The following is a 22,836-nucleotide window of genomic DNA, read 5'->3' as shown; positions in this document are numbered from 1 at the left end:
ATGACTGAGGCAGAGAGACGGCTGTGATCTCACTGGATTTTTCCCTGCCTTACTCGGCGCGAGAAAGAGCAGGATGCTGCAGCCGGAGGACAGAGGAGGCTGGAGGAAGGATGTGAGGTGGAAAAGTACAGAGGAGCACAGGAAGAGTCGAACAAAAAGAAGGGATGGAGAAGTGACACTGAAGGTGCGAGGTGTGTAGTGTCTCACCACCTCTCTCCACAGGGGACCCCCAGACTGCGGTCTGCAGTCTCAAGGAGAGAAGTGATGGGAGACAGACAGGGAGACAGAATGGCAGGAAGGGAAAGCTGGATGGTGGGATGGCGCAGTGAAGACGGGAGCCGTGATCTTGCCCTGCCTGTGTGCGTGCGTGCATGCATGCGAGTGGTGCTGCTGCTCTGTTATTCTTACTGGTCTGCAGCTGCTGCTCCACTCTCTCCCTCTGCTGCTTGTATCCAGACTGCTGCTGCTGCTGCTCTCACCTCCTCATCCTCCACACGTCCTTGTCCAGAGGGGACAGCTCTGCAGGGGCTGCAGTCAGGCCCATGGCTCGGCGTCTAAGGCTAAGGATGTTGCTTGAGCTGCCTCTTCCTTTCCGTTCGTCTTGCTTTTCGTTCTGTGGCGATCTGTCGCATAGGTGTACTCAAGTATCCCTGGGGTGGCTAGTGTCCAGTGCTCGAAAGCTCTGTCTGGTTTTGCATGTTGCAGTGCTTAACACTGTGCGCTTTGCAGGGTCAGGTGTGCCAGCTGTTGGTGCAGCATGCTGTGTCACTGCTGATCAGCAGGCGCTCATCACAGGCTCAGGGGAGGGGAGAGTAGGGGAGGGGTGCCCGGTGCGCCACTCCACCTGCTACCCTCAACTAGCCTTTTGGCAACATCTCCAGAATATGGTTAAGATATCCATTATATGTACTTTCAATAGGACATTGTTTGCAAAACTGTTTTTGGGTGGGTTGTCGGTTTGCCATGATGGTAAAGGTGAAAATAAGTGATTGATTTTCCATGAAGCACTGAACATTTGCTTGGAGAATGCTTCCTGACATTATTTTGACAGACATGCTCAGGCTGAGTTATGCTTATGTTATGGAGGTGAGGAAGCAGTCATCGTGATGTTAATGAAGTCACTGGACAAGATGGAAGGCGATGTGGCTAGCAGCAGGGTGTGCAGGTGTCGCATAGCCTCATTTGGCAGCCCACATTGATTTTCATTTATTTATTTTTTTCCCCCCTCCTGAAAGCTGTTGATAAGCAAGGTGCCCGTTGCAGATAAGGTAGCTTTGTCATCGTGTCTCAGTTGAGGGTCACTCTTGACATGTGGTTTAGGAGACACACTCGCTAACACAAGCTGGAGATGTTAGCTTGTGGAGAGAGTAAACAGAGCGAGATGTCTCCTTGGACACATTTGTTTTTGCTGCTGCTGTCCTTTGTCCCTCTACATCACCAGCAGCCCCCAAAGGGCTTTACCCCTCCTTTTTTCCACCTTGAATTGTGTGGGTCAGTCCATTGCCATGGCAACAGTGCAGTCCAGCGCCAGCAAGACGGCAGTGTGATTACCCTGCTGTGGTGAAGGCCATCTGAGCCGGGTGCAGTCATTATGTTCTGTTGCAGTTACATTGTGGCAGTTAGTTGCCTTAATCAATAACCCCCGCTTACTTTTGTTTTTAGACTCCATCTTGGGAGATCCGATCACAAGTGATCCATTGTAAATGCGATTATAAGCACTCTCCAAGACTCATTGTGATCCGATCACTCAAACCACTTGCGGAGGTGGTCTGAGACACATTTGACCATGTCTTTTGTAGTTTAGGCCTAAACGCTAATGCATTCTGATACATCCTGGACAATGGGAGTTATAATAAAGATAAGTATTCTAACATCTCTAGTTCTATACACCTATAGATGCGTGTGCAAACCACGTTGTGTCTCAGCTGACCTATAAACAAATGTAAACCGGCCCATTATGTCAGTGCAAGCATGCCACACCATGACAGAAACTGCAATATTTCTCCTCATTGACAGCTGTGTGCACAGAGGATCCTGCTAGTGTTATTGTGTTTTCTGTGTGTGGGGTTTAGTTAGTTAGTTCATTTGTCCTTACATAGGAAATTTGTTTTCACATACCATACAAGCCTCACAGACATGAAATACAGGTACACACAGTTACGGTTCTTCACCCACCACCCTGTCACCACATACCCCACCCACATAGATGTTAACAGCACATGTACAGCACATATATCACAACAGCACATATACAGCACATATACATCACATTACACAGATACAAACAGGAGAACCATCACTAGTTGGCATTACAGAGGAACGAGGGCGGCACAGTGATCCATCACCGCTGGGTTTCTTGTTCTGTGATAGACTGCATGTTACCTTAGTTTCTAATGTGGATATGCTTCAGGCCAAGATGACTGACTGGCAGGGTTTGTCTCAATGCAGATGGCCAGGGAGATGAGGGCTTTGTACATTGCAAGCCTCAGGCAGTAATCTGGAGAGCGACAGCAGCAAAGCCTTACTCAAAGCTCGGACAGATTTCTGTCTTGTTGCTAAGTGATGATAAATTTCTGTTGGGAGAGTATTGCCAATGACAGTCTTTTTCATTCTGGATTTCTTGCTGTTATCGGGTCAGAATGCCTGAAATGTTGTTGGTTGCGCTAAGTTGTACTGTGTTTAGCTAGCCTGGGTTTTCCCATGCTGCCTTACGCACGCGATTTTATTCACGCTGCTAGGCAGCCTGGATTCTATGGACTTCGTTTTCACCTAAACCAAGGAACCAATCACAGAACGGAGGGAGGACAGCAGGACGATGACGACACACCGAAGCCGTTATGAACTGTGTACAGACGCATTTGATAGACATTCGTAGCGCCCAATAAACGGCTCTGGGCATTCGTAAACCACGTTATACGAGAAATAGAATGTCTAGTTCCCAGACCCCATCTCAATGAGATGAGGTCTGACGTTAGCCAGGCTAGTGTTTAGCTGAAAGTTCAACTGGAATTGAACTGGTTGTGCTCCTCAGCTTTTCCCAGTGTAGCCCTTACAGTGACCTCTTCCACTGCTGAAAACAGCTGTAGACCACCTACCACTGAAACCCACTGTTGGTCAGTGTGATCACTGATTTAAGGCCCCCACACATAGGCGGTGCAGCGCTTTCTGCTTTTGGCGTTCGATTACATTCAATTTCACTGTTTTGATACAAACCTGCATACCACCGCCGGACCCTTTCCCGCCACTGTGTACGTTACGATTACGTTCTATTTTTGTTGGCACAGCTCAATAAAATCCATTGTTTATCCAATGCTTGTCAGTTACAATTGTTGGCGTTGGTGTACCTGGGCAGGAGACAGAAAGTGTTGGCACACTCGTGTTTAGTCTTGCTTTGGACAAGAGACCAATGGGGCATCCAGAGCTGTTCTCAGCAGAGAAGGTTTCAGCCAGCCAGTTGGAAAACATTTTACCATCATCGTTTTACCATATTGTTTGTTTGGTTTTTGTTACAAAACAAAACAAAAAATAAAGTTTAATCTTCTCGAACTATTGAAGTTCATAGCCCTTATTTTCACTGTTTTATTCAGTGCATATGTTATCATGTCATTTGTAACATTGAGAGTATAATTTGCACCCTAACCATTTAAACATTATGACCTTGCTTGACCTACTAGGGGCATAGTTGTGTCTGTTTCCATCTCTTAAAAGTCAGGGTTGATTTGTAGGGCACGTGACTAGAGGAATAAAGTTTAATGTTGTCTTTCTCTCTCGTCTTCTCTCCCAGCGGTCAGGCACGAGGCGGCGCTACCACGATGATGGCATCTCAGACGACGAGATTGAGGGAAAGAGGACCTTTGACCTGGAGGAGAAGCTGCGGAGTGATCGCTTTAGCTCCGACCGGGTCAAGCGGCTCGTCGGGAAAGGTGAGGTGCTTTCCATAGCAGACCCTACAGAACTTTATTTCAAGTAGACGTGAGGCTTTTGATCCGTTATGTTCGATGAAATTTCTCACCTATTAAAAGAGGTTTATACATTAATTTTGCAACAAGAATGATAGCTATGAAGCTAATACATAGGGGTTGGCTATTAGTGGGAACCCATTTAATTTCTTCCAGGGCCTAAATTTCAGTGCAGGATTGTGGGTATTTTGCATAATTTATTTAAGTCCCGCAACTCTAGCCATCATAATGCGAGAAATTCCTGCACGCATTTTGCACAGCTGTCTGATAACGATAGATAGATATATAGATAGATAGATAGATAGATAGATAGATAGATAGATAGATAGATAGATAGATAGATACTTTATTGATCCCCAGGGGAAATTCAAGGAAATCTAATAATGAAGCGCCGTGAATGTGAGACTATTGACTGGACGGACCAACTCGTGACTTCAATTGAACGTAGCCCCATGCAGAGACACGCGCACAGACCACTTTGCGGGTGCCTCTCTCCCTCTCTTTTTCTCAGCAGGATTTGTCACCGCTAAAGTCAAATTATGCTAGGTGCTTCTACATCAACTGCTAACCGACAGGAAAGGAAAACAAAAGTTTAGCGATTAGGAACTGTCAGGAATTTTGCAAACACAGAAGCATGACAGCCTAGAGTGGCCATGAGACACGAGGGAACATGTATGTGTTCTCTATTTGAGGAACGTTATAATTAATCGATTAATATATATAATCGATTGCGGACGTGAACAGACAGCTACAGACACGGAGCGCATAGTAGGCCTACTTTCACTTTCTACGTGAAAGGTGCTTTATACCAAAACAGCGATCAAATATTGGCAAATTTATGATGAGATGTGTTATCACAAACACTTACTCCTATAGAAATCTTTGTTCTTAATCAATTTCAGTTCGTAAAATATATGCTCCCCCAACTGTATTAATTCCCCTTATGTGAAGCACTCGCCCCCCATTTTGAAAAATGAATTTTAAGCCCTGTTTCTTCACTCTTCTTTCTGATTCATTGGGCTATTGGGCACTGTGGTTAGCACACAAGTTAATACGTGTTAATGACTTAAAACACTGTCCTGCTGTTCATACACAATGTGGCTAATACACAGGTAATTACTGTATTCACATTTTGATATAGATTCTGCTAACAAGTGTTTCATTTTTACTGATGCACTGTTGTGTTTGCAGAGTTCAACTTTGAATACATCCAGAGGGAGGGACTTCGCGACCCCATCATCTTTGAGAGGCCGGATGGACTGGGCATCAAGTAGGACTTTTCTCTCTTCCCTGCCAGTCTGTGAAAGCCATTCAGATCCAGAGTTTCTCTTTCATTTTCCCCTCCATCTGCTTTGTTCTTGCTCTTCCTCCCACCTACACAAGCTCCATCTCTCTATCTTCCTTACCACTCTTCCTTTCATCTTTCTCTTAAACTTTTTTCATTGTGTTTGGTGTTTAATGTTGCACTCAGTCCATTCAAGAGCTCACACGGGCTGTGATTTAATCTGGTCTTTCATTTCAGGATGCCAGACCCTGACTTCAGCGTCAATGATGTGAAAAGTTATGTAGGTAAGGATCACAGTGCTTTTCTTCTGTTGCCATCCTTCGTATCCAAATCACATATTTCGCGCATGTCATGCGTATTTTACGATAAGCAGCCTTACTCACAGTTCAGCCCTGGTGATCTTTCTCTTTCAGGCAGTCGGCGGGTGGTTGACGTGATGGATGTGACCACTCAGAAGAACATCGAGATGTCCATGGCACACTGGAGGCGGTACTATGAGACACCACCCGCCCAGAGAGAAAAGCTGTACAACGTCATCAGTCTGGAGTTCAGCCACACTAAACTAGAGAACCTAGTGCAAAGGCCTGCAACGGTGAGTAACACTGGGTGCATTCACATTAACCGATAAAGACCGCGTTCACACACACGCTCAGGATTGTGAGCAATCATGTGGCATATTGTCTTCATGTTCAGTAACACTGAAGTACTTGCTAATCATATCAGTAATGCTCGATCCCATATTCTCAGCAGGGGTTTACCCAAGTTTCTGCCAAAATGATGTGCTCTTAATGCACTAACGGTGAAATATACACAAAATGAATACATTCTGCATAATTGCCAGGAACACGGTCAAGTTTTGTATTAGCTCAATGAGATGGTGGATTTGTCTCACTCTTCATCTCTCAGGTGGACATCATTGATTGGGTGGACAACATGTGGCCCCGGCACCTGAAGGAGCGACAAAGAGACTCCACCAATGCCATCATAGACATGCAGTACCCCAAAGTCCAGAAGTAAGATTTTAGAATCTGTCGGTCCTTCTCTTGGACTCTCACAGACACCTTAGATTCAGTTGCATCATTGAAATTAATCTCTGTTTGAGTAGGTGTTCATATAGAGGTATGATCAGGGCTTAAAATTAATTTTTCAAAATGGGGGGGAATTCCCCCCTTAGGTTATTCATGTAGGGGGGATTTACACAATTTGGGGGGGGGGTCGATTCTGATACCAAGTCAAGAATTGCGATTTCAATGCCGATACTTTTTTTTTAAAAAAAGTGTTTGATTTTGGGGGCCCCACCACCCTGGCGTCATCAGTAATATATACTGTAGTGGGATCATTCACAACAGTGGACATCCTAGATTCTGCTTGACTCTCTCCACACACACAAACACACACTGAAAATGATAGCTTATGTGATATGTTTCTATCATATATTTTTGAATTCATATAGAGTGTATTTATTTAATAATGCATTTAGCATTTTACTAGTAATTACTAGTAGCTAAACATATTTAGTAATTTGAATGCCTCATATTGACGCGTTTAACCTATAACACTTAGGCATATCTTTAATGTGGTGTGTAGGTCCAATTGAGTGCACATTGCTGATGAGTAGGTGTAATTGAGTGCCTGTCACTTACTCACTGAAAATACGTGAGAGTAATTCTATGGAGTAATTAGCCCCCCTTCAACCTGCGGTTTTAGGCTATAGTAAGCTAGTGAATAAAAGTTGTGCATAGTGCGGTATGTGTATGCAAATTATTATGTTTTCTATGTCATTAGATACAATAAATGTTCAAAAACTAACATGTCGAAGACAATCTTTCTGGGATCAAGTGTTGGCGTGACCTGAGCTAGCAGGATCGTTACCAAGGAGCTCTTTCCAGATGTAAGCGTTTGCCATGGTAGCGTAGCCTATTTGCGTGGCGCAAAAAGTGGTTCTCTCTCTCTCTCTCTCTCTCTCTCTCTCTCTCTCTCTCTCCGTGTGTGTGTGCGTCTGCATGAGGCTATGTTCAATTCAACTCGCCACTTAATGATTAGGCTATATTGACGTCATCAGACAGGCTGTAAAAGTGTATGCGGGAATTTCTCGCATTATGATGGCTAGAGTTGCGGGACTTGAACAAATTATGCGCAATACCCGCAATCCCGCAGTGAAATTTAAGCCCTGATGATAGTTGTGTTGTTTACGTTGAGAAGTGAAGCCCTCCTGTTTTCTGACATACCTTTTTTTTTTATTTCCCTCTCCTCTCCTCTCCCGGCCTCTACCCCTGCCCTGACAGATATTGTTTGATGAGTGTGCAGGGCTGCTACACAGACTTCCACATTGACTTCGGGGGCACGTCTGTCTGGTACCACATACTGCGAGGAGGAAAGGTCAGTGCACCTCACTGAACATCTGACCCAGCTTGGGCTGGGTCGCTCAACCAACACAGTCACGCAGAGGTGGCCAATAGAAGGACTATCCAGAGCATCGCATATGGATATGTCTAGTGATGCACGATATATCGGCCGATATGGTCATTTTTTTACACATCGGTATCGGTCCGATGTCAAAATAGGGCCGATGTGAACAGGCCGATAATCATTCCTGTGTATTTGACGTGTGGCAGAATCAGGCAGAATGTAGTTATATGGTCGTAATAGGAATTTAATAGGGCTGTAACGATATGCGATTCAAAACTGAAATCAAGAACACTCGTGATCCACAAACCTGTGTCGGCGGTGTAAAAGGCAGAACCGACCCACACCCTTTCTAGTGTCTAGCAGTGCTTTGCAGCTTACGCGTCGCGCATAAACAACACGCATCTCCCGCTTTACTTGGCGGTAGCCTACGTTGCTTTCATTGTAGACTTTACCAAACAGTATAAACCCCTGTTAACCTTTTCCTGCTTTGTTTCAGACCGTAGTCAGAAACGAGGGGAGATTCGTTATTCGAGGGCCGATGTTATAAGATAGAATAACGCCGGGTCACGGTCCCATTTCTGATGAGCAAAATGCACGAGCTGAACTTTATGGAGTTTTATTTCAGACAGTAACACCGCTCACACTGTGTACAACTTGAACTTCCACACTCTCTGCTCCAGTCGCATACATACACTTCCTCACTCTATCTCCCTCCTTCCCAGCTTCCCCCACACACACACACACACACACACGGAGCTCTCTTAAAGGAGCCGCAACACCATTTTACAACACCCCTCTCTTTGCCCCGGCTCTCTCTCTCGCTCACTCAATGGACACGCTACGACTTCGCCAACGCAATCCAAATAAAACATTACAATCGTGGAAAGCAAGGACTCATAGAAGACGACTAGCTAAATTACTATTAAATCTGCTTAGCAACATTAGCATGCTGCACATATTTGTTTAAAACTCTTGGTTTCAAGTTGACTGATCATCTCAATACCAATGTTTCCCAAAAGTGCCTGTACCAAGGAAAACAAGTATTACCTTTTAAACTTAAACACACATGGGGAAACTGAACAGTCCAATCAGTAGACTATGATAAGCTAGCCAACTATGCTACTATGCTACTTTGTTTACAATATTTCCAGGTTTCAACCACACAGCTGAATTAAAGAGGGAGAGTTGTAATATAAATAGTAGGCCTATAGTGTGCCATACCTATAGGCTAATCTGCATAAAGTGCTGTCATAAATATCAGACATTCAGTATTCTCTCTCTTTATATCAGGATATAAAATAATACAGATATATTCTATTATATTGTAATCCTCTGGTGTTCTAAGGTAGGCTATTGAAACGTTATTTTAAAAAATGCATTTTGGAAAATAGCTCTTTATTTGATTATCATAAGAATGTGTTTTCTAAACAGATATATCGACATCGGTAAATATCGGTATCGGCCATAACAGCAAAATTAATATCGGTTATCGGTATCGGCCACAATTTTCACATCGGTGCATCACTAGATATGTCACTGCATGATGGGACATTTTATTCCTCAGGAATGGCTTTGTAGGAAGTGTTTATGATCACAACTCAACTCGTGCATACACAGACTTGGCCATCACTGAATAATTTTAGAAATGGCGGGAAAAACGGGCTTCAAAACCTACCAGTGTAGGATTGAAATGAGACTATATCCCAGGGCAGGTGTGAGGTAATCTGTTGGTTTCCCCTCCTCAGGTGTTCTGGCTGATCCCACCCACACCGCAGAACCTGGAGCTCTATGAGAACTGGGTGCTGTCGGGCAAACAGGGGGACATTTTCCTGGGGGACAAGGCCACCGACTGCCAGAGGATAGAACTCAAGCAGGGATACACATTCATCATACCATCAGGTGATTAGACACTCCTACACAGAGAGTTAAATCCTTTTTACATTATCCTGTGTTGATTACTACTAGTGCAGTGGCCATTCAAACATGCCATTCCTGTAGAAAACCTGTAGTCAAATGACATGCCTGCAGGTAAGCCTACTTTTAAAAATTGGATGATGATGGGGGGGGAGGAGAGACATCATTCCAGCTATAAGCATTCAATATTGAATACCGAATATTAGAATGTAATATAATAAATGTGCAATGAGCAGAATTTAAGCATGGCTGCATGTGATAATTTTTACAGATCAAAATGACATAAGCCTAACAGTTGTTTTGAGTCAGGGCTTTATGTTTAGCCCATTGAATCGATCGAGAAGAATGCTGTATCCTCATATGATATTGCATCAATGTGAAAACAATCTTTGGTAGCCTATAAATGACATCACGCTCTGTCTGCCACTCGTTATCTATAGCTGATCAAAATGACATAAGCCTGAATCTTTGAGTTAAGACTATATGTTTAGCCAATTGAATATCTTGATTGAAAAGACAAACCATTTTGTGGAATGATGCATCATCATATGAAATTTGCAAACATCGCTCGTTTCAATTTGGAATCTTGCAGTCGGAATTGTCTATTCAAAGTCTAAAGATAGTCCAAAGTATCCTGGGCTGTTCAAAGTGTCAGTTTTTTGCACATCATTTTTACGTTGTTTTGAATAGCCACTGCATAGCCTACCTGTGTTTCTTGGCGTGTTGTTGAAAAATCTGCAGAATCATTTTATGCACGCAAACTGCATTCAGGGAGTCTCTACTGTTGAGGTCAGACATGATAATCATCCACACATCTTGCACTCGCTTATCTTTTTACCTGCTGATTCAGTTCTGCCAGAGGCCCGCTTATCCTCTCTGGTAGCTTACAGTGCTGCTGGTAGTACAGTGGCTACAGTTGAGCGGCAAAAGCCAATGTGCGCTTCTTTTACTGATATATTTAACGATATCTTTCACATTTCTTATCCAAACAATGTCAAACTTTGCACTTCACTTACTTGTGCCTGTAGCAAGACACCTGCCAAGTTTGATTGGCCAAATGGTTTGACAGATATGAGACACAAACACGTACATAGACGTTCCTGTAATTTATAAATGAAGAGCTGTATTTGCATGTTAAGACCCATTTTCTTTGTGTCTAGGCTGGATCCATGCAGTCTACACGCCAGTGGACACACTGGTCTTTGGTGGGAACTTCCTGCACAGTTTTAACATCCCTATGCAGCTCAACATCTACGGCATAGAGGACCGCACACGGGTAAGACACCTGTGCTCTCGCCACACATTTCCTTTTTCCGTTGACCACCTCATTTAGATTTGCACTTATTAATCTTATCCTTCCACACCTCAGGTCCCTGCCAAGTTCCGCTACCCATTCTACTATGAAATGTGTTGGTATGTCCTGGAGAGGTACCTGTTCAGCCTGACCAACACTTCACACCTGACTCCAGAGTTCCAGAAACACTCTCTGGGGATTGGTAAGGAACGACAATTGTTTAGGAATGTATGAAGAGGATAGCTTTTGTGTTGCAAAATCTTGTATGAAATTTACTTTTTGCATTTTTTGATTACAAGCAAGCTATATATTAGCTATTTATACAGACTATACAAGAACCCAGAGTAAACGTAAGACTTGCCCCCCTTAAGGTCTAAAGCGAGAGGCCTCCAGTGAAGACAGTGAAAATCTTAATGGACACACCAAAGAGGAAGATGATGAGGATGATGAGAAGCCGCCCTCTCCCCTCATCAATCCTGGGGTCAAAGTTCACCTGACTGCGTTTGAGCTGGAGGGGCTGTGGAGCCTGCTGGGGAAGCTGGAGTCCCTGCCCTCCCATAAGAAGTGTGTCCCTGCTGGCATCCACAACGCACCCGCCCTGCTGCATGACATCAGGGTAAGTACACCTCTGCTGTGGTTTTTTTTTTTTTTTTTTTGCATTTTTGAAATGGTCACCCAGGAATGAGCTTCTGAGATGATTTTTATTTGCTTTCTGTAGTAGTCATGGTTAGAAACGGCATCACTTTCATTAGATATATCCTTGGACCTTTGCCGTGGTATTTAGTCCATTGCAATTACTGTGGGTTTTTTTTCTGCACATATTTCAGTAGCCACGTTTACATGGACACTTTTAAATCTAATTAGAAACGGAATAACGGCTGAATCTGAATAAAAATTGTCATATAAACACCTCAATCGGAATAAGAATGCCTGATCCAGTCAGAATTTTAATCGGAATGAAAGAGGTGGTGTCGTCCGTTCCTATCCCGATTGAGCAGCCATGTATACAGTCAGTCGGATTGCCTACTGTATTTTCTCAAGGGAAAGTAGGCAACAACGGCTAATCCTATCAAAGATTCTAATCCGGTTGAGAGCACCTGATTGGAATAGAACGTACCCCATGTAGACGGCACACATTTTTCAATCGGAACGACAACAAAACTGTCCATGTAAACGTGGCTATTTATTGACTCTGCTTGTTTCCTGTCTTTTCATAGGCACTGCTAAAGGAACATGCTAGTGACATCCCCAAACTATCCTACACTGGAAAACCCATTGTGAAGTGGCCAAGGAGGGTGAGTGCCTTTGCATAGCTTCTTCCAAGTCTACAGTTGCCAGGCACTAGACAGTTGTTTCAAACGGGAACAGTCACTCTCCCAAACCCAACCGTTTATTTGATATTGCAGTTATATACTAATTACAGAATGAATTAAATTAAATGTGTTACATCTCCACAGTAAAGGTAACCACCATTTTCCTGCTTCCTGCATGTAGCCCTCGTGGTATCAGCCTCCTCCTCCCCCGGCCCCTGTGGGGCGCCCCCGCCTGTCCGGCACGGTGGTGACGCCACGGCCGGTGAAGCCACCCTCGTCCATGTCGGTGCTGCGGCGGAGGCGCGTGCGCTGCAAGCGCTGTGAGGCCTGTCTGCGCACCGAGTGCGGCGAGTGCAACTTCTGCAGAGACATGAAGAAGTTTGGCGGCCCCGGCAAGCTCAAGCAGACATGTGTGCTTCGCCAGTGCCTGGCGGTGAGTTAAAAGTGAAACCTGTGTGTGTGTGTTTTTTTACGTATGCGAGTTTTTGTATCCTGAAAGCTAGTGTGCCACATTTTTTTTACTTACACACAGCTATACTACTAGCTGCTTTGTTGGATTCTTTTGTGCTTGTGTGAAAAGGTGTATGGTTGAGGTTGTGTTCTTGCATAACATACAATATGTCCACTTACGTGTGTGTGCCGAGACTAATAGCATTCCTTCTCTCTCCTTCCCTCTCCCTCCCTGCAGCCTGGCCTGCCCCTGTCTGCAGCGTGTGAAGTGTGTGGGGAGGGGAACCCTGAGCCTGGCGAGTCCCAGACCTTCTCCCTCATGCTCATGGAGTGCTCCAACTGTGCACAGATCGCTCACCCTGGGTGCCTTAAGGTAACGTTACACCCCTTACAGATGACATCCACAGTCAGAGTTGTATATGTCTGTACCTGCTGAATTGGATGGTTTATGAAAGTAATTTTTTGTCTATTTTTTGAGGGAAGCTGACTTGAGCTAAATGCCTCTGTTACCACACTGAGAATTAATGTGACGCTCAGTATGAACAGAGGTGGCTATCATGGTTCCAGCTGATCCTAATCAGCACAACTCTTCTGCCAGTTGAATAAGATAATTAGTGAGATCACCTGTGATTAAGTGCACAGGCAGAAGGAATATACATGCCAGCACTTCTTTCAGAAACTGGGATGTCTACTCAGTCACCCTACCTTCCCTTTGCTAGTGTAAAACCTGCTTCTTGGTCTACCTTTGCATGTGCCCTCTCAAGTCTCAACCCTTCCTTGTGTCTTCGCTCTCCAGGTGCCAGGAGACGGCGTGGTAAATAAAGACCTGCCCAGCTGCTGGGAATGCCCCAAGTGTGTCCTGGACCAGGGCAATAACTCTGAGGTAACCTTTATTTTTTATTTGACCATACACTAAAACTCTCATCTTAATTGACTGCTTTTATAGTAGTAGTAGTAGATGACCTAGCTTGAAGCACTAATTTGCTAAAGTATTTCCACTCTTTGCATGGCCTGGTACATGACAAAACCATTTAGCTATGTGCTTAATTTTCACAAGTGCTGTAGAGGCATGAGTTTTGGTTGCTGTGTGTGAGACACCGACAGTATTGTACTGGGTCATGGCCAATCATTGTGGATGCTTTAGGTGTGTGTGTGTGTGTCTGAATGCTGTGGGTGTGTGTGTCTGAACGCTGTGTGTGCGCGTTGGCGGGCGTGTGACGCTGATAATGGCCGTGCCTGTCTCTCCTGTGTGCCAGTCGTCGGGCAGCGGTGACGACGGCCTGGCGAGCAGGAGTCTGCTCCTGCTGCCCGCGGCCCAGCGGCTCCTGGCGCCCGAGGGGCCCGCGCTGGGCCGGCACGCCCAGGGAGCCGGGGCCGTGTGGCGAAGGGCGGGCCGCCCCCCTTCCTCCTCCTCCTCTCCTCTCCCTCTCGCCCAGGGCTCGCCACGGCAACGGGCGGCCACCCTGGAGCAGCAGCGGCGGCTCAGGAAGAGGGTGAGAGGTGCCGCCTTTTCACCGCCACCGCACGCGCTCCCCAACCCACCCTTCCGCCCGCTCACATTCGTGTCATCCCCCTCTCTCTTTCTTTCTCTCTCTCTCTCTTTCTCTTTCTCTCTCTCTCTCTCTCTCTCTCTCTCTCTCTATGATGCTCCACATCGCCATCACCCGCCCGCCCCACCTGTTGCTTTTGAGGCCAGCCATGAGAGAGGAGCTGATTAGGGCCGGAGATCGGCTTGACATTTCGTGCATGCGGAACCAAGGGGCCCCTCCCCTGTCCTCACAGATGATTGTGCGCGCGTGTGTGTGTGTGTGTGTGTGTGTGTGTGGAGGGGGGGGGGGGGGCGCCGCCAGCAGAGGCAGGTGATGGTGCTGAATGTGAGACTCCTGCTTTCTAACCAATGAGCTTCACTCACATGCCGCTCTCTTCTCTTGTTGCAGATTAAGTTGGAGCGGAAGAAAATCCACATGGTGAGTGTCAAAGTATGTCCATGGTTTTCTGATGTGCTCTGCATGTTTTTTTCCCCTTTGCTCTGAGCTGGTCAAACACAATTCAGCCAATCAAGAACATTGTAATTGACATGACTGTTTTGTTAGATTGAGGGAGCTGGGTGATGCTCAAGGAGAGCCCTGAATTATGTAGGTCCATGCTGCGGATCCCCATACATCGACTGTAACGGTTCCTCTTTCTCTGTCCTGCTCAGAAACGGAAGTCTTCCTCACTGGATGGTCGTCCCGCTAAGTTGTATCGCCGGCGAGGCAACGAAGATGATGACGACTCGGGCAGTGACGACGACGATGACGACGAGGGCTTGCGACCAAGCGGCAGAAAGATGTCCATTCATGTCCGTGGTGGGACTTCGGCTGGTCGTCGTGGTTATGGTGCTGGGAGGCGGGGCATGTGGAGAGGCACCTCCCACCGTGGCAGGGGACGAGGCGGTGGATTGGCTCCCAGCTCTGGGCTGAAAATGAGGCGCGGCTTTGGGGTCCGAGGCGAGAGAGGCGGCCGGGTCAGACTCCGCGGTGGAGCAAGGATGCAGCGGCGACGCTACGAATCCGATGATGATGACGACGACGACGATGATGACGACGACGACGACGACGACGATGATGATGACGACGATGATGACGATGAAAAGCGATGAAGAGCACATGGGCCACACAGAGAAAGGGCACCGGCGGCGGCGAAGGAGACGCAGAAGGAGAGGGGACGACGATGATGATGATGATGATGACGACGATGAAGACAGCGAGGACCGGGACCTGGACGGAGAGGATGAGGATATGGAAGACATGGATGAAGATGGTGAGGAGAAGGATGACGAAGACGACGATGAAGACGATGACAACCAGACAGACTCGGAGCCCGAGCCGCCCGTGCTGCTTGTGTCGGACCTGAATGACGAGCTGCTCAATGGCTCGTACCTGACGGTAACCCTGCAGCGGCCCACCAAGGCCAAGCGCGACCCCGGCTCCATCGTGCCCAAGTTGGAGGCCGCCATGTCCCCGCGGGCGCCCGCCGGCAGCCATCCCGGTGCAGGCTTCGTCCAGCGCAAGACCCTGCACAAGGCGCGCCACAAGAACAACGGCGGTGCCACGGGCAACGGCCTCACTCAGTCCAAGGGCGGAGCGTTGGCGGCGGCAGGCAGACACGCGCGCCACGGCAACCACCGGCACCACCACCACCATCACGGTGAGAGGGACACAGCGTCACCGTCCAGCTCGGCGTCCTCCCGCTCCTCTGTGTCGCCCACACCGCCCCCGCCCTCCTCCTCTGCCTCTCCTCCCTCGCTCCTCTCCCATCCCTCCTTCCGGGAGGTGGGGAACGAGCCAGGTGGCGAGAAGGAGGTGTGGGTGTCTGTGTTCCACTACCTGACGCTCACGGAGCTCAGCGTCTGCATGACCGTCTGCAAGGCCTGGTACAAGTGGTGAGTGCCCCTATGGTCCGTCCCACGCTGCCTGATGCTTTACTAGAATGAACTTCGAATGGGAAATGTTGTGTTCAACCTCTACCTCTCTAACCACTCATTTCTATTTCTTTCCTCTGCTCTGTCTGCATTTCTAGGGGCTGTGATAAGCGTCTTTGGACCCACATAGACCTCAGCCGCTGCCGCTCTCTGACCTCTCAAGCCCTCTCTGGCATCATTAAGCGCCAGCCAGTGATTCTTGACCTCTCCTGGACACCCATTTCCAAAAAGCAGCTCTCCTGGCTCATCCACCGAATGCCAGGTAGCGACACAAACACACCGTACATCATCTCCCCTTCTTGGCCTTAGTGCCTTAGTATTATGCAATGTATCAAAGCTTTTTCTCAAATCAGACGTCAATAAAGGCAAAAGACTCTTTATTGCGGTATCCCCATTCTGGTGTAAGGAAATTATCAGTCAACTAATGTCAGTTATGATGATAAAAGTTTTCAGCTGGTAGTAGCATTTGTGGCTAGAGATGGAGTGTGTTTTCAGGCCTGTGGGAAGCTGACGCCCGTTGTGTGTTGTTTGTCTCAGGCCTGAAGGATCTGCTGGTGGCCGGCTGCTCCTGGCTGTCCGTGTCGGCACTCAGCTCCTCCAGTTGCCCCTACCTGCGTACCCTGGATCTGCGCTGGGCCGAGGGGGTCCGAGATGGACAGATCAAAGACCTGGTCACACCACAAGGTGAGAGGCGCACTCACACACACACATGCATACGGGTTCTTGGCATCCCTCCGTTGAGGTACCTTGGGAGCAACATGAATTTGTCGGTCATATTACTTCTCTTAATCTGTGCATATGTCTGTGCTCAGGGAGAGGCTCGTTCAACTCCTTTCCCTCTGTACAAATATATAGACACAATGTTTATTTTTCATTGTGTTTATAAAGTAAAGCTTTGTGTGGGATTTGGCACACACTTTTATCTAAAGTGACAGGGATGTTCAGCCTGGGCATCTCCTCTTACTGCCTCTGCACTAGCGTTGGGAACCTGAATGTTGAAGAACCGGGACCAGTAAGCAGAACCAAAAATTGAAATGTAAAATGTTGCAAACAAGGACAAGTAAAGATGCCCCAGTTATTTTGAGACTCCAAAACAAGGCCTCCTCTCATTGACTGTCTCCATGCACACCATATTTCGGTTTTATTTGGAAATACAATATTCCGAATGGGTCATGTAAACACCTTATTCCAGCTGCCATAACCCAAATATGGTCATATTCTGAATACTAAAACCTGGAATAACTATCTGGCATATGCCTCTTAACCGGAATATTGTGGCATGGAATCACATTAGTAAGAAAATGCTAATTTCGGAATATTAAATTCCATCTGCGCATGTTTGTGCAAGGACTTTTGGTAGCTTGTTTTGATGCCCTGGAATTTGGCAAACGTAGCGAAAAGTGTGGCAAAAAGTTTGCTGAGGTCAATTTATGTATTAAAACCACGAAAGTTTAAATGTCAAGATGGAATTTATTGATGGAATTGGTGAAAATCTCTCAAAGCGGCCTATTATACGGCTAAAATGCAAAACGATGGCCCCTCTAATCTGGCCAGATTCACCTATTTTGCGAAAGAAAGAAATGTCATGAATGAAAGTCAGGGACAGAGACTGACGTGGATACTACTTCTACAGCACATCACTGCTTTATTCAGCATATAATGATTAACATGTAGCCTAAACAGGAATATTCTGTTTCTGCTACACATGGAAACGTCTTATTCTGAATATTGGCATAACCAGAATATGGTCCTTAATCGGAATATGGTGTGCATGGAAACAGTCATTTTTAATTAGCTGCTTCACATCCTGTTGTTTTATTGTGTTCAGGCTTTTCAGTGTCTGTGTTGCTTGTGTTTGTGGGTTCAGGCAACGAGTCACGCAGCCGACTGCGGGGCATGCAGACCCTACGCCTGTCCGGTCTGGACATCAGCGACTCGACGCTGCGGCTGCTGCTCAGGCACATGCCCCTGCTGCAGCGGCTGGACCTGGCCCACTGTCGGGCCATCACTGACCAGTCCATCAACCTGCTCACTGCCACAGGCTACCCTACCCGCCACACCCTCACCGAGCTCAACCTGGCAGGTATGGAAACTGAGAAAGTAGTTGTGTGTGTGTGTGTGTGTGTGTGTGTGTGTTGTGCTTGTGTGCTCGCTCGTGTAAAAAGCTTGTTTGTGCAAACAAATTAAATGTTCTGGTCCTCAGTTACGAGTGGCTGATCTACACTCAAAGCTGTTGTGAAGTATTTTGGACACCTGTGATCATATTATTACATCAGTTATTACTGTGAAAAGACGTGGTCGACCACTCAATCTGTCTATCTCTCTGTGTGTATGTGCACGCGTCCCCCAGGTTGTCATAAGCTGACCGATGCGTGTCTGCAGTTCCTGAAGCGTGCGTCTGCGCTGCAGCTGCTGGACCTGCGGGGCTGTAAGGGGGTGACACGGCGCGCCTGCGAGAGCTTCATCTCCGACCTCTCCTACTGCACCTACTTCTGCATGACGGACAACAAGCTCATCCAGAGGATATCCTAACAGTGTGTGCCCCACACACACACACACTATCCACATGCGCCCACACTCCCCCCCTCTTCAACACACACCTGACCGCAGCAGCCGTCACCGTAAAACACCCACAAATCCTCCTCGATGTCGATGACAAGAGTGAGTGAGAGAGGGAGGGAAGAAGCTGCAGCAGCAGCGGCTCCTCTTAACAGTGTCTGGGGCTGGATGGTCACGAGGAGTGGTGAAGTGAGTGACCAGTGGGACTTCCCTTGAGATGGCGTCATGGATGGGATGGCTGGCAGACAGCGATCTGATGGCTCCTCAGAGAGAGAGGGAGAGAGAGGTACTCTAATGTCTGAGCTGGGCTCAAGTTTTTTTAAGACTGAGCACTGGGCCTATACGACGAGAGTCCTCACTGTGTGTGTGTGTGTGTGTGTGTCTGTCCGTAACCAGAGGAGAGCGAGCTGTGTTCAGTAGATGAGAACAGCTGTTTGATGAACAGCTGAAAGTCCAGCCAGTGGGAGCGGAGCGTCTCGTAGCATTGCTATGTAGGGGATGAGGTTTGAGGCCAGCGGCAGTGAGCCTTGCAGTACGTACGCAAGGCATCACATTCTGAGGCGGTGGTGAGGACCTTTTCCTTATGCCTCCACCAGTGCCTTCACCAGAACCTGAGGTAGCACAGGCCTGATGGACCGCCAGTCAAAGTGTGTGTGTTGGCCTACCCTCTGTGGGGTGTCCGGTGGAAGGGCCCACACTCCAAGCCTGGTGCCAACTGAGAACTCTGCTTTCAGCCAAACTCGCTGTGTGGTTTTTACACAGCCTCCCTCATCGTGTCTCCATTCTCTCAACTCCTTTTCTGTGTTTTTGTCCTGGGGTGTCTGTTCTACAATTCCTGTACATCTTCAAAAACCTCTCCCCAAACTTCACTTTGGACAGCATCTTAATAGGTCTTCATTCTGCAACACCAACACTGTTCTCAATATCTTTTGTTCTTTTTTGCAGCATTTACATTGAGTGGTACATTGCTCTGTCTTTTACCCTGCTGTACCTGTAGTCTCAATTAAGGGTTGTTCATATTTTCTGTGTAAATTGTTTTGCCCTGTTATTAAAAACCTGACTTTATAGTAATATTGCTTGAAGCATCAAGGTGGCAGTTATTTTCTCAGAGGATGTTTTTTCCAAGAAATAAAAAAAAAAAATCTATTAAAAAAAAAAAAAAAAAAAAAAAAAAAAAAAAAAAGCTTAAAATAAAAGACAATCTGAACACAGTGTCTGTCTTTTAATCCTAGAGTGCACTAACTGGCTGAGTCCTAATAAGGAGGTTTTTGCTTTTAGCCTATCTTCACCAGGGGTGGGCAACACTAACTTTGTAGGAGTTATCCTTAGCTAATGTCAGTAACATGGCTCTGTTGGCATTTTTTTACTTTTTAAAGGTATACTCTGCAGGTTCAGGTATTTTTGGTGACTGTAGAGCTCCCCCTAGAGTCGCGATATATTTATATTTTACTCTGCTGTGGTAAATGGCCTACTTCTCGTGGCTTGTCCCCCTGTACACAACGAAAATGATTTCATTGTGGAGGTGAAGGATTAACTTCTAATTAATCTAATAATAGGCCTTTATCACAGCAGCCGAAGTAGGAAGTGAACAGCCCTGTTCCTGTGTGAGCACAGGTGTTTCTAATTAAGTGTCAGATTTGGCCACAGTTACTTCAACCAGAGGCCTCGTTAATGTTTTTAGGAACACCTGTGGTTTGCTTGCCAACAGGAAATTGAACAGCCCTGCTTCAGCTGCCCGTGGGCTGCCGTGATAAAGGCCTATTAGGGCTGTAACGATATACGATTCGAAACCGAAATCGCGACATTCATATCTACGGTACTGTGTCGCGGTGTGAAAAGGCAGAATCGCGACACACCCTTTCTAGTGTTTCACGCAGTGCTTTGCAGCTTACGCGGCCGCAAAAGCAACCCACAACTCCCGCTTTACTTATCGGTAGCCTACGTTGTCCAAAAACAAACAAATAAATAATAATTTCATACCTCTCTTTGCTTTCATTAGACTATGTGTGCAACTTTACCAAACAGTATAGAAGTAAACCCCCTCTCCTTGCCCCGCGCTCTCTCGCGCTCCCTCCCTCTCAATCTCCCTCCCTCTCCTTGCTCAATGGACACGCGCGACTTAAATAAAACATTCACAATCGTGAAAGCAAGGACGCATAGACGACTAGCTAAATTACTATTAAATCCGCTTAGCATCATTAGCATGCTGCACATATTTGTTTAAAACTCTTGCATTGAAGTTGACTGATCATCCCAATGCCAACGTTTCCCAAAAGGGCCTGTCCCAAGGAAAACAAGTATTACCTTGAAACTTAAACACACATGGGGAAACTGAACAGTCCAATCAGTAGACTATGATAGGCTAAGCTAGCCAACTATGCTACTTTGTTAACAATATTTCCAGGCTTCAACCAGACAGCTGAATTAAAAAGAGGTAGAGTATTAAAAAAAAAAAATAGTAGGCCTAGGCTATAGGCTAATCTGCATAAAGTGTGCTGTCATAAATATCAGTCATTCAGAAAAATATTTTTATATCAGGATATAAAATAATAGATATATTATCTTGTAATCCTCTGGTGTTCTAATCTAAGTTAATATACTATTATTATACTAAATGTTATTTAATAAAATGTCTAGCCCCTAATAATTCGGTTTGTATCACGATTTTTGACCCACGTTCCCCCCCAAAAAAATCGTGATACAAACCGAATCGTAAGGTTGGTGTATCGTTACAGCCCTACTAATAATCTAATCTAATTAAAAGTATCACAAGGAGCTATTGACAAGGTGATGTTTCACGATTCTTGCAAGATGTCTTCATGCCGCTGTTCTTGAAGATGCATGGCTGTCATAGTGACTCGCTAAACATTTATGCTGTATGGCTATGGCAAATTGGCTTCGTAAAGGTTATATTGAGGTGAATATCTTGCATAATGTACTTTTAACATTCAATAGAATTAATTTAAGGGAAATAAATATTTTTTCCAAATAATTCTGCTTCCAGTATCCCACAGGCATGGTCTGACAACTTGTGAGTGTTGAAAATGAAAAGAGACTGTCTTAAGGAAATGCACTCCACATCTACAACCCCAAAACAGAAAAAGTTGGGATGACGTGTAAAATATGAGGGGAAAAAATAATGTAATAATCTGCAAATCTCTTAAACTCCTATTTAGTTGCAAAAAGGACACAGACAACATATCAATATGTTGCAAATGACAAATTTGAAATTTTATGTTGATTTTGAATTTGATACAAGCAACATGTTTCAAAAAAAGTTGGGACTGGGCTAACAAAATGCTGGAAAAGTTGTGTAATGGAGGAATATTTCACAACTAATTGGGTTAGCAACACGATTGGGTATGAAAAAGAGCATCCCAGAGAGGCAGGGTCTCTTAGAAGTAAAAATGTACAGTAGGGATATTCATCACTGTGTAAACCTGTGTGCACAAATGATGAAACAATGTCATTTTAATGCTTCTTAAAGGAACCATATGTAAGATTGTGGCCAAAACTGGTACTGCAATCACTTTCAAATTACTCTAGAGCGGTGTATGCCATCCCCCTCCCCCCTGACTCGAGGTTGCCAACCTGGATGCCGAAACACTACTGACTTTGTGATTAGTAGATAGGTGGAGGGTGGTGCATCAGGGCAAAACATGACATGACAAAACACAACATCAACATCAGTTGAGGGCTGCAACTTCACTTTTTAAATGACAATATCCTGGCCGGACTACTGTTGTCAGTGATATAAGTATTTGAAATTAACATGATTTCTTAATGACTAGTGACATATCAGGGCCATTTTATGATTAATTGAAATACATTTCTTACATATGGTTCCTTTAAGATGAAATTGTGAAGTATTTACAGATACGGATACAGAAAATACCACCGTCTTATCTGGGCCTAAGCTTGTTTAAAATGGACAGAGGTAACATGGAAAAAAGGTCCTGTGGTTAGACCAATCAAAATTTGCCATTATTTTTGGAAATCATGGACTTATCTGGGCTAAGAGGAGAGGGCCTATCCAAGTATCCAACCTATACAACTTGTTTTAGTACTCAGTTCAAAACCCAACATCTATGACTGTGGAGGAGCATTAGTGCCTACAGCATGGGCATCTTTTGGCAAAGCACAATCAATTCTGAATGATGTATACAGGTTTTGAGCAATATATACTGCCA

The 22,836-nt window shown here is 45.8% G+C and overlaps 3 protein-coding genes across 3 annotated transcripts in view; 2 read left to right on the top strand and 1 right to left on the bottom strand.

The window, feature by feature from the left end:
• The window catches only part of si:dkey-9i23.8 (C-X-C chemokine receptor type 6), a 29,493-nt gene extending 29,052 nt beyond the window's left edge, over positions 1-441 (bottom strand). The window contains exon 1 of the mRNA XM_048251027.1: positions 409-441. The gene's annotated coding sequence lies outside the window, so the exon portion shown is untranslated. The remainder of the gene's footprint in view (positions 1-408) is intronic.
• On the top strand, positions 1-19,717 carry kdm2aa (lysine (K)-specific demethylase 2Aa). Its single transcript, XM_048250678.1, is given in 23 exon segments — positions 1-184; positions 3,785-3,923; positions 5,151-5,229; positions 5,482-5,528; positions 5,658-5,836; positions 6,151-6,257; positions 7,530-7,623; positions 9,399-9,552; positions 10,728-10,843; positions 10,937-11,063; positions 11,233-11,477; positions 12,079-12,156; positions 12,356-12,607; positions 12,863-12,997; positions 13,421-13,507; positions 13,881-14,117; positions 14,562-14,591; positions 14,825-15,255; positions 15,257-16,048; positions 16,186-16,349; positions 16,625-16,771; positions 17,955-18,170; positions 18,438-19,717. Coding segments are annotated over 23 exon segments (4,149 nt in total). The 5' UTR covers positions 1-73; the 3' UTR covers positions 18,620-19,717.
• Positions 1-22,836, top strand: part of LOC125299593 — a 355,198-nt gene that overhangs the window by 123,802 nt on the left and 208,560 nt on the right. The gene's annotated exons all lie outside the window — the stretch shown is intronic.

Source organism: Alosa alosa, chromosome 1 (assembly GCF_017589495.1).
Source record: "Alosa alosa isolate M-15738 ecotype Scorff River chromosome 1, AALO_Geno_1.1, whole genome shotgun sequence".
Taxonomy (NCBI): domain Eukaryota; kingdom Metazoa; phylum Chordata; class Actinopteri; order Clupeiformes; family Clupeidae; genus Alosa; species Alosa alosa.
Note: the sequence above shows the minus strand (reverse complement) of the source record. Positions and strands in the feature narration are given on the sequence as shown.